General features: G+C 50.7%; 2 protein-coding genes across 3 annotated transcripts in view; both read right to left on the bottom strand.

Annotated features, from left to right (window-relative positions):
* Positions 1 to 2,246, bottom strand: part of LOC137803510 (arf-GAP with GTPase, ANK repeat and PH domain-containing protein 2-like) — a gene marked incomplete at its 3' end in the record, with an annotated part of 4,289 nt that extends 2,043 nt beyond the window's left edge. The window contains exon 1 of the mRNA XM_068602004.1: positions 1,252 to 2,246. Coding sequence (XP_068458105.1) covers positions 1,252 to 2,086 — 835 coding nt within the window. The remainder of the gene's footprint in view (positions 1 to 1,251) is intronic.
* A 5,935-nt stretch (positions 2,247 to 8,181) lies between these two features.
* LOC137803531 (ras-related protein O-RAL-like) lies at positions 8,182 to 10,834 on the bottom strand. Of its 2 annotated transcripts, none has more exons than XM_068602041.1 (6): positions 10,702 to 10,834; positions 9,648 to 9,676; positions 9,374 to 9,519; positions 9,068 to 9,276; positions 8,776 to 8,953; positions 8,182 to 8,596 (listed from the first exon to the last, which is right to left on the bottom strand). In XM_068602041.1, exons 3-6 carry the CDS (start codon positions 9,485 to 9,487, stop codon positions 8,489 to 8,491), a joined length of 609 nt encoding a protein of 202 aa, XP_068458142.1. In that variant the 5' UTR covers positions 9,488 to 9,519; positions 9,648 to 9,676; positions 10,702 to 10,834; the 3' UTR covers positions 8,182 to 8,488. The 2 variants fall into 2 exon arrangements, with proteins under 2 accessions (XP_068458142.1, XP_068458141.1); XM_068602040.1 differs by having other exon boundaries at positions 9,374 to 9,516.
* Positions 10,835 to 11,527: the final 693 nt, after the last annotated feature.

Here is an 11,527-nt window from a genome sequence, read left to right as displayed (position 1 = left end):
TCATCATGTAGAGCAGATTTACAGAGTCTTAGTAACAGAGATGGATCTGAGTGTGTGTGTGTGTGTGTGTGTAAGAATGTGTGTGTGTGTGTAAGAATGTGTGTGTTTTCCCAGAGAAAGATAACTGAATGCAAAAGACGCAGTAATTGGCAACCACGTGTGTGTTTGTGTGTGTGTTTTGACACACATGCATTACTTCTGCATGACTGAGGATATAGGTCACACACACACTCCACCCTGAATACACACACCCTCACACACACACACCCTCACTTTTTTAATTAACCTGCTGATTGTGCTGATTCATTTCCCAGCATGCAGCAGCAGCTCGAGGGTAGATTTCCCAGCATGCAGCAGCAGCTCGAGGGTAGATTTCCCAGCATGCAGCAGCAGCTCGAGGGTAGATTTCCCAGCATGCAGCAGCAGCTCGAGGGTAGATTTCCCAGCATGCATCAGCAGCTCGAGGGTAGATTTCCCAGCATGCAGCAGCAGCTCGAGGGTAGATTTCCCAGCATGCATCAGCAGCTCAAGGGTAGATTTCCCAGCATGCATCAGCAGTTCGAGGATAGATTTCCCAGCATACATCAGCAGCTCCTTCAGCTCTCAGGAATCCCAGTAATGTAACACTGCAACCTGAAGACTCCTAGAAAGTAGTTCTACTGGTAGTACTACAACCCGTACCAAGACCTGTACCACAACGTGTACTACCAGAAGAGGCTTCATGACGCGCAGTACTCCTAAAGAAGTACATTAGTCTGGAGTAAAGTACTTTAATTCTGCATGTTACTGTCCTGTTATACTCCACTTTTACTCCTAAATATTGTACTTTCTACTGTACTACATCTCAGCGGTACCTATTGTACTTCTACTTTCCTCGAGGTACATATTGTTTGTGTTATTACAGATGATATAAACACTTTGGTGATGTACTTTAGTACTGTGAAGGCCTGGAGAAGAGTATCTGTAGTATTTGATGCAGTACTTTGGCTGCCTGTACTTCCTGTCCGTCATGTTTTCCCCTGGAGGGAAACGGGAAGCTGGAGATAAAAACCTCTCGACTGGGGGAGAAGTACTGGAGGTACAAAGTACTCTGTTTGTGTGAAAAGTATTTACAGTTTAAAGTAATGAAAAACAAACGGAGGAGCAGACGACACCCGGCTGCCAACATGAGGCCGGAGGGCCGGGGGGAGCCGCGGGGTCACGAGAGAGGTCACGTGATGAGAGGTCATGTGACGTGATGTCATCAGTTACCTTCAGCGCTTCCTGCGTTCGCGCTCTCCGCGCTGGACTCCGCCCCCTCCTCCCTCTCGGGCCGGTTGGAGGCGGGGCTTCCCGACAGCGTGGAGGCGGCGGCCCCATCCCTCTTGGAGAAGATCCCGCTGAAGAACCGGGCCAGACGCCGCTCCCCACCCGCGCCCTTCAGCGGAAGGCCGCCGCCCCTTTCCCCCGCCGGCCGCACAAGGTCACTGTTGTCCAGAGTGCGGTTCTTCTTGGCCCCGCCCCCTCGCAGCTCCACCATGGAGCCCGTCTTGTTCAGCACGGCGCCGACCTCCAGAGTGCGGCTCTTCTGCCGGGCGGGCGTCGTGGGGGGGGAAGGCTCGCCGGCGGCGGGCCGCTGCCGGAAGCTGAAGCTGCGACGCAGCAGGCCGGGCGCAGGCTTAGGGGGCGTGGCCTCGCGGGAGGAGTTGTGAGGAGGGGCGGAGCTACTCTCCTCCACGCTGCGAGCCTTCAGGAGCCTCCTCCTTGTCGGGTCCACAGCTGCTGCCTCCCTCGCTTCTTCCTCCCTCACCTCCTCCCTCCTCACCTCCTTCTTCCTTGCCTCCCTCCTTGCCTCCTTCTGCAGGAGCAGCTTCCTGGTCTTGAGCCTCCCCAGCTCCAGCTGGCCCGTGCTGAAAGTCCTGAAGTTCCTCATGAGGCCGCGGGCCGCCTCCTCCTCCAGCACCTCCTCCAGCAGCACCTCCTCCTGCTGCTGGGGCTCCTTGGGGTGCTGCTCCTCTGGACTCTCCCTCTTCACCAAGGTGAGGGAGATCCGGTACACGGTCCTCCTCTGCGGCGCTCCCCTCTCCATCCGGTCCAGCAGGTACATGACGCGCACCAACCGGTTCAGCAGGAAAACCACAGAAGAAGAAGAAGAAGAAGAAGAAGAAATAGAAGAAGAAGCCTGCGGGGCAGAAACCGCCGCGTGCACCTCCTCCCTACTCCTGGTGCAGAGGGAGAACCTCTCCTACTGATCCAAATCCCGCTCCTGTACGCGCAGCGCGTCTCCCATTGTGTGCGCGCACAGACACAAGCGCGCGCGCGCCGTCCTCCTCAGCCGGCTTCTCACAGTGACTCCCGGACTGAGACCCTGAGCCCCGGTGCCGGTGAGTCGGTGAGCCGGTGAGTCGGTGAGTCGGTGAGCCGGTGAGTCGGTGAGCCGGTGAGTCGGTGAGTCGGTGCCGGTGAGCCGGTGAGCCGGTGCAGGTGAGCCGGTGCCGCTGCTGCTCCTCTTGCTCTCCGTGAGCTCTGCTCTCCTGACAGCGACACGCGCGCGCAGTATCGTCCTCCTCGCGCTGCCGCTGAGAGGAGCGCGGGAAACCCGGGAAACCCGGAGCGGCGCGTGGAACCCGGAACCGGATCCAGTGTTTTAAATACCGATTATATTCACGGAGAGGAGTTATTGTATACTTTAAGAGTACTTGTTGTACTGTTATACTATCTATATATACACACACTCTTGGGAGGTACAAATCCAGCTGTTGTCTACATTCAGAACAGTAGAAGAAGAACTCCAGTTCTGGTTTTCCAGTCTACACTGGTTTCCATTAACAGGGAGGAGCTATTATTATTGTTATGATGATGATGATGATGATGATGATGATGATGATGATGATGATGATGATGATGATGATAGGTTCCATTTCCTCAAACAAACATCCACAAACTAGACCTTTACTTTGAAAACCTCATGGCATGTGATCACTACTTCCTGTTGACAGCTGCTCCTTACAGTAATGTTCCTTAAATATAAAGTAGAGAACAGTGAAGCTCCTTTGTTCCACTGTTCTAGTGCCACTGAACGCCTCCTTGTCTTCCTCACCTCCTTCACCTCTCCAGGTTAAACGTTTATAAAGCACGGCTGTGTGTCTTTTATTGTGAAGGGCTGAGAGCAGGATTTATTCTGAAGACCCTCACGGTGTTATCAGGACCTGCAGACCCCTCACAACCAATAACACACACACACACACACACACACACACACACACACACACACACACACACACACACACACACACACACACACACACACACTCTGCTGCAGGAGGGGGTTTCTGCATCAAAGAGCAGCAGGAGGTTCTCCCCCCTGGAGATGGGAAAGTGGGTCAGTTAGCAGAGGGAGGACCCCTGCTGGGAGGAGACGCACCCGCTACTGAGCATGTGCAGAACCAAGAGAAGAACAGCTACTGAGCATGTGCAGAACCAAGAGAAGAACAGCTACTGAGCATGTGCAGAACCAAGAGAAGAACAGCTACTGAGCATGTGCAGAACCAAGAGAAGAACAGCTACTGAGCATGTGCAGAACCAAGAGAAGAACAGCTACTGAGCATGTGCAGAACCAAGAGAAGAACAGCTACTGAGCATGTGCAGAACCAAGAGATAAAACTATTGAAAATTAATAAATAAATTAAAATACACACACAAATATTTTCTCTCTTTAAACACACACACAAACACACAGCTCTGTGATGCCCCCTGGTGGTGAGCGTCAACATCACCTAAATGAGGCCTTCAGGGCCCAAAATGAGGCCTTCAGGGACCAGAGTGCATCTCCCTAACCCTGTGGGAGACGTCAGAGCAGAACCAGAGGAACAATGATCTTTTTGTTCCTCAGGAGACCCAGAGAACACAGAGAACAAAGAGGAACACAAACTCTGCTGCTCTTCAGCCTGAGGGCGTGCGACAGCCGTGACCGAGGAGAGAGAGAGGAGCAGCTAACAACCTGCAGGGGGAGCTGCTGAGCAGCTAACAACCTGCAGGGGGAGCTGCTGAGCAGCTAACAACCTGCAGGGGGAGCTGCTGAGCAGCTAACAACCTGCAGGGGGAGCTGCTGAGCAGCTAACAACCTGCAGGGGGAGCTGCTCAGCAGCTAACAACCTGCAGGGGGAGCTGCTCAGCAGCTAACAACCTGCAGGGGGAGCTGCTGAGCAGCTAACAACCTGCAGGGGGAGCTGCTCAGCAGCTAACAGGAGTGACTGAAGGATTCAGGAGAGAACTTATGAACCAGATTTAAAAGGAGGAGCCTGAACACTAGTTTTATTTGTTTACAATAAATCTCACAGTTTGGGTCCAGAATGATGATGATGATGGTGATGATGATGGTGATGATGATGATGAAGGCTTAGGCTTCTGGTGCTTTATGGAGTGAAATTAATGGAGGTGATTAATCATTAATTGGTGAACGAAGCCTTCAGGGTCTTTAGAGCATCTGCTGCTTTACAGACAAACACGCAGACCTGAGGAGAACCAGGAAGTGACATCACAGCACCGACAGGAAGCCAGATACTATTTTTATTTACCGCACAGGAGACTCTATTGTGTTGCGGTGCGTTCAATGTCCAGCACTTCCTCTGTAACAAAGGAGACCGGCTGCAGCTGCAACACACAGGAGCTGCTGCTGCTCGCTTTATTAATGTTTATTAATGTTTATTAATGAAGTGTTACACACAGGTGTATTTTTATTAGTTTTTTGTTAGAGGTCAATATTGATTCATTACCGTTAAATAAAAGGCTCAATGAGCCCGCGAGCAGCCCGCGAGCAGGACGCGAGCTGCCAGCGAGCTGCCAGCGAGCAGTTAGCGAGCTGCCAGCGAGCAGTTAGCAAGCAGCCAGACTGGTTCTTGTAGTTCTTTAACTCTGCGTTGGTTTGAAAAGAAGCAACAAACGTCGCAGACACAGGAAGTGGGTTCGTGTCACCTGGCTGCGACACAACACCAACCACATACACACAACTACACACACAGATAGCTGAGGACGCAAACTGAACCTTCGCTCTCGGGGACGACCCCGATGCCACAAAGAGGAAGAGTGTGAAGGAAGACGCTCTTCTGTTTCATGAGGTGAAAGACTAGCACTTCAAAGCCTCAAGGTCACAGGGGGCAAAGGTCACAGGTGCGCCCGCACAGCGGTGTGACTAGGTCCGATTACCAGCATCCTCACCACCATCATCATCCTCCTCCTCCTCCTCATCACCATCATCCTCATCATCACCACCATTATCCTCGCCATCGTCACCACCATCCTCCTCCTCTTCCTCCTGCTGCCTTGCTCAAACAGCAGAGAGCTGCAGCGTGAAGACATCAGCTGCCATCAATCAATAAATCAACAGATCAATAGATCAATGGATCTTCTTTCAAAAAGGTAAATCAACATTATGTCATCATCTAATATGAAGATATGTAATGATGAGTATTACTCCAGAATAGTCATAATATATGATGTATTGCGTATGTACTGTATTATGACGTGTGTATTTGTACCTGAGATGATACTATGATAATGATGCTGAGCATCTTCGTTCAGGATATTAACTCTAAATATAATATTTATCTTATTTAAAAACATAAACAATAATATTATCGCTGGTTTTAATCCAACAAGCAGAAAACACCTCAACAGGTAAATATGAATATTACATGAACATATTCAATAAATACTGGCTCCTAAAGAAACACATACTCACTGTGTAGTTATTGTGTATTTATACACACAAACTGAGGAACTATTTGTTCTCTCATCCGAAAAACAAACAATGCTTCAGAGCAGAACTGGTTTTAAACACAAAAGGGAACTTCTCGCCAGGAAATGTACTTCAGTGTGTACTTGTACCTGCGATGTGAGTCTGTGTATTAAAACACATTAAGCTCTTTGTTTTGAGACAGACATTAAATCACATTCAGCTCTCAGGAAGAGCCCACCTGAGCGCTCTCATGACGTCATCCAGGTGTGAAACCCACCCGGAAGTGAAAACCACAACACCGCATCGCTCCGCAGCACCGCACAGAGCCCCGCGGGCTCAGCCCCCCCCCGCCCCCCCCCCGCCCACCCCCGGACCCTCCATGCTCACCTTCTATGGCGATGACGTGCTCGCGGATCTGGTTCTGCAGCAGCGGCTCGTCCACGCGCTCCAGCAGCTCGTAGATGGAGTAGATGTTGGGGTGCACGGACTCGAACCTCTGGATCTCGGCCCGGATGGCGGCCGAGTTAGCGAGGTGCTGCTGGTAGTTCATCCCCGCAGCTCACGGTGGGGGGCGGGGCGGGGGGCCGAACCGCCGTGAAGAGGATGGTGAGGGAGAGGAAGGTGAAAGCGGTGACCTCCGGGACGGGCGGGGGGCGCGCGCTCTTAAATCATGCCTTCCTCCTATGGACCCTGGTGGAGTTCACACGGGCCTCGATGCTAAGCTAAGCAGCTACGTGGGAGAAGGGGAAAAACTCCTCGCTCCGGGTTCAAACCCCGCCGCCGCGGGAGGAGCGGGCTCCTAAAACCGGGTCCAGGTGCTGGGTTCCCCGCGCGTGCGCTACAGGTGAATCCGGGTCGCGCGCAGAGCCGTTCCCCCTTCGCCCCGTGCAGCTGCTGTGAGATCCATCCCGTGAAGAGCCACCGTATCCCGGCCGGGAAGCGGCGGAGCGATCCAAGCTACACGGGCCGAGCCACGTGAGTTCCGGTACAGGCTTTCAAAATAAAACCAGCGCTGGGAGTTTATTTACGTTAAGTACTGCGCTTACAAGTACTTAAGCACTTACATTCTGATGTACATATATTTTACTTGAGTATTTATATTTGTATCGGACTTTATACTGACAGTTTCTTACTTTTCAGATTCATATGATTACAATGAAGTTTAATCAACTAATAAATGATGGTGCTGAATGTTAGTTTGAACTACTCAGCTGTTTATTAACTCAATAAAGTGAGCTCAAACGTTACCAGCTGCCACATATCATCACCAAACATTAACGGTATACATCCTCAATGCTTTTATTTTGAACACCGAATCTCCTTAGTTCCGGTCATTATGTCGTTAACCTGCGCGTGCTTTACGCAGCGGCGTTCGAGAAGTTCGTATTGCGCGAAAACTGCGCAAAAACAACAAATAAACTATACATATTACTAATATATCATATACAATTAATGTTGTCATGATTTTAAAGTTACATTTAGCGCCCTTTCAAAATAAAGCTGTATCAGACGAACAAAAAAACTAAACCAATAAATAAATCAATGCACTTCAGTGTGTTTGCTATATTAACGTGTGTGTGTGTGTGTGTGTGTGTGTGTGTGTGTGTGTGTGTGTGTGTGTGTGTGTGTGTGTGTGTGTGTGTGTGTGTGTGTGTGTGTGTGTGTGTGTGTGTGTGTGTGTGTGTGTGTGTGTGTGTGTGTGTGTGATAGAAGAGACAGCACACTCTCAGAGCAGCTGGTCGTCTCAGACTCTCTGGTGACCTCTAGTGGTCACATGACACATCACAGCTCATGCTGCTACAGGACATAATGAGAACATGAACACCTGACGTCATCATGATGATGATGTCGTCTGCAGAAACATACAAACTTACCCAACTTTGTACACCTGTGGACTCTGTATACTTTATACTACTGTACACAAAGTATAGACCTGTACAGGTAGAGAACAGAGTACCTGAACAGGTAGAGAACAGAGTACCTGAACAGGTAGAGAACAGAGTACCTGTACAGGTAGAGAACAGAGTACCTGTACAGGTAGAGAACAGAGTACCTGTACAGGTAGAGAACAGAGTACCTGAACAGGTAGAGAACAGAGTACCTGTACAGGTAGAGAACAGAGTACCTGAACAGGTAGAGAACAGAGTACCTGTACAGGTAGAGAACAGAGTACCTGTACAGGTAGAGAACAGAGTACCTGAACAGGTAGAGAACAAAGAACATGAACCTCGTCCATTAGTTTTAGCCGACGTTCCTTGAAGAGGACTCTGTGACCTCTATGATGAACTCAGACCAGGTGAGATGGACTAGGTTGACCAGGTGGCCCAGGTAGACCAGGTGAGGTGGACTAGGTAGACCAGGTGGCCCAGGTAGACCAGGTGAGGTGGACTAGGTAGACCAGGTGGCCCAGGTAGACCAGGTGGCCCAGGTGTCCACCTAAAACCAGGATGAAGACCTCAAACACATTTTTCTTATTAAAGTGATTTTATACATTTGGAGAAAAATACATATTCATGTGTAAAAAGAAAGAAAGGTGCAGGTGAGGGCCCAGGTGAGGGCCCAGGTAAGGGCCCAGGTGAGGGCCCAGGACCCTCCTGATGGAGTGAGTGTCTGTGCAGCAGTCCCTTAGAGTCCATCTGTGTCTGGTTCTGTTCTGTGTCTGGTTCTCTGTCTGGTTCTGTGTCTGGTCTGGTCTGGTTCTGTTTCTGTTTCTGTGTCTGTGTCTGTGTCTGGTTCTGGTTCTGTGTCTGGTTCTGTGTCTGGTTCTGTGTCTCAGAGGATGCAGCAGCGCTTCTTCTTCTTCTTGCCGCTCGGCCCGTTCTTGTCTTTGCTCTCCGCCATCTTCTTCTTGCGGACCTCCCGCATGAGGTCGAAGAACACCTGGGGGCGGCACCAAGGGGTCGGAGCCAAGAGGTTACAGGTCCGTCACACTTTGTCATAAAAGTACACAAAACTATATGATCCTGTTTCTAAAGACTCTTTATATACAGAAAGTAGAATAAAATAAAGTAAAATACAAGACACTAAAGCAAACTGTAACAGAGTAAGAGAAAGAGCACCTTGTCCACGTTGGCCCTGGTCTTGGCAGAGGTCTCCACGTACTGGACGCCGCCCCACTCGCCGGCCTTGGCGGCTCCCTCCTCAGCAGAGACCTGCCGCCGGTCCTCCAGGTCGGACTTGTTGCCCACCAGCAGCAGCGGGATGGCCTCCTCCTCCTTCACCCGCAGGATCTGCTCCCTGAGGACAAGAGGGTCAGCGGGACGGGTCTAGTGGGACGGGTCGAGAGGACCGGGTCTGGAGGACTTTATAGGGCCCAGGTGGACTCCGAAGGTCCAGGCGGGCGGCACAGACCTGAACTCGGCCGTGGCCGTGAAGGACTCCAGCTCGGTGATGGAGAACAGCAGCAGGAAGCCCTCCCCGCTCCTGAAGTAGTTGTCCCTGATGGCGGCGTAGTCCTCCTGGCCCGCCGTGTCCAGGATGTCGATCTGGACGTCCTCCCCGTCCAACACCACCTTCTTGCGGTAGCTGTCGGCCTTGGTGGGCTCGTAGTCCTCCACGAACTGGTGGGGGTCGGGTGGGAGGCAGAGGAAGAGGATCAGGGTCGAGGCGTGAGAGGGTAGCAGAGGGCATTGTGGGTAACGCGGTCTCAGGCCTCACCTCGTCGTACATGAACTGCAGCGTGAGCGCGGACTTGCCCACCCCCCCGCTGCCCACCATGATCACCTTGTGCAGCGCCAGAGACGTCTGGTTCTTGTTCTTACCCGACGCCATCGCCCCCAAGGCCAATCACTGGGACCCGACTGCTGGGACAGGAGGGACCAGGAGAGACCAGCAGGGACAGAAAAAACAAACACAAATGTTGAACATCTTAAAACATTAAGAAGGTGAATATAATATAATATCAAATATATAAACTGAGTTTCTTACTCACAGAACTGAGTCAGCACTCTAGAGACAGACCTGGAACACAGAGGACACGTCAGGACTACTGTCTGTACCTGTACTACCTGTAGTACTAGGGACCAGGACACACTAGTTAGTGACCTGAGGGGGGGGCCAGGACACACTAGTTAGTGACCTGAGGAGGGATCAGGACACACTAGTTAGTGACCTGAGGAGGGATCAGGACACACTAGTTAGTGACCTGAGGGGGGGACCAGGACACACTAGTTAGTGACCTGAGGAGGGACCAGGACACACTAGTTAGTGACCTGAGGGGGGGACCAGGACACACTAGTTAGTGACCTGAGGAGGGACCAGGACACACTAGTTAGTGACCTGAGGAGGGACCAGGACACACTAGTTAGTGACCTGAGGAGGGACCAGGACACACTAGTGACCTGAGGAGGGACCAGGACACACTAGTAACCTGAGGAGGGACCAGGACACACTAGTGACCTGAGGAGGGACCAGGACACACTAGTGACCTGAGGAGGGACCAGGACACACTAGTGACCTGAGGAGGGACCAGGACACACTAGTGACATGAGGAGGGACCAGGACACACTAGTGACCTGAGGAGGGACCAGGACACACTAGTGACCTGAGGAGGGACCAGGACACACTAGTGACCTGAGGAGGGACCAGGACACACTAGTGACATGAGGAGGGACCAGGACACACTAGTAACCTGAGGAGCTTCCTCTCCATGCGAGCTACAAGGACACCAACATACGGGTCCTGCCAGATAAGACGTGCGTGCACAATGCGCGTGTGTGCAGAAAGAGGAACTCTCGTCTTCCCGTTTTTAACCAGCTGACACACGGTAAAAAGCCACTTCGCAGCTCCCGCCCCCTGCTTGTCTCTGATTGGCCAGAACTCCCCGTCGCGGTCTCCCATTGGCTGCTCGGGAGCGCCACTCCGTCACGCCGGAGAGCGACAGCGAGAGATAACGCTCGAGGCGAGTTCAGGGAAAACGACGTTAAACCGTAACGTAGGAAATGTAAAGATGGATGGAACAGCGCAGAAGAAGGCGCGCGACTCACCTGCTCACGTGTTTTCCCGCCGTTGGTGCAGAAAAGCGCCATAAACCGCCAGAAAGTTGAACTTTTACAAGTTGACCGGGAGACGCGCTGCCCCACCTTGTACGAGACTCTAACCGAAGATCGTATGTGTTCCTGAGAGGAGGCCTCACTCTGACGCGGGGAAACAGGAAGCGAGGAACGTCGAGCGATCCTTGAAATTAAGCCCCAAATAAAAGTTATAAAAATGATAAAAAGACACACAAATACGTGTCATATTATGTGATTTATATTTAGACTCACACCAGTTGGTTATAATCTCTAAAAGGTTAGCTTTCTCAACAAAGCTCACGGAGGGACGAGCCGGGAAACAGACCCAGAGTGACACCTCCATTCTTTTCGTTCCACTCAGCTGACATTAACAGGATGTGACGTCACGAAATTCCTCGTATTCCTGAAAATCTGTATGTTTTCGAATATTTATTTATTTTAATCTCTTTAAACATATCTATGTTGGTCTCTGATTGCATTGTTTTATTGTCATCCCTTATTGTTTAATACGTGTTTACTTTGTTGTTTTGTTAGTGCCTCACGTGACATGCGCATTGATTAGCTAAATATATGTAAATATGTATTTATTTTGCCTGTTGTTTTTGTGTAAAACATGAATAAATATACAACTCAAGATTTAATTTTCAAGGCTTGAATAATAAATATGTTCCAGCGGGAAGATTTTTATTATTAAACTCAAACTGGAATCATTCCGTGATTCTTTGTTAATAAAAATATAAAATACTTGCTTTAAACGACGTGTAGTTCCTCCACGTGGACCCCAAAGGGCGCTGTTCCA

The sequence above is a fragment of the Clinocottus analis genome, unplaced genomic scaffold, assembly GCF_023055335.1.
Source record: "Clinocottus analis isolate CAN_PGR_092001 unplaced genomic scaffold, fCliAna1.0.p SCAF_58, whole genome shotgun sequence".
Taxonomy (NCBI): domain Eukaryota; kingdom Metazoa; phylum Chordata; class Actinopteri; order Perciformes; family Cottidae; genus Clinocottus; species Clinocottus analis.
Note: the sequence above shows the minus strand (reverse complement) of the source record. Positions and strands in the feature narration are given on the sequence as shown.

Bases quoted from the DNA above. Each gene is read 5' to 3' on its own strand.
- LOC137803531 (XM_068602041.1), bottom strand. From the start codon at position 9,487: ATGGCGTCGGGTAAGAACAAGAACCAGACGTCTCTGGCGCTGCACAAG. The intron at 8,954-9,067 runs GTCTGTGCCGCC...TCTTGTCCTCAG, and splicing joins ACGGCCACGGCCGAGTTCAG to GGAGCAGATCCTGCGGGTGA. The intron at 8,597-8,775 runs GTGCTCTTTCTC...TGCCGCCCCCAG, and splicing joins CCAGGGCCAACGTGGACAAG to GTGTTCTTCGACCTCATGCG.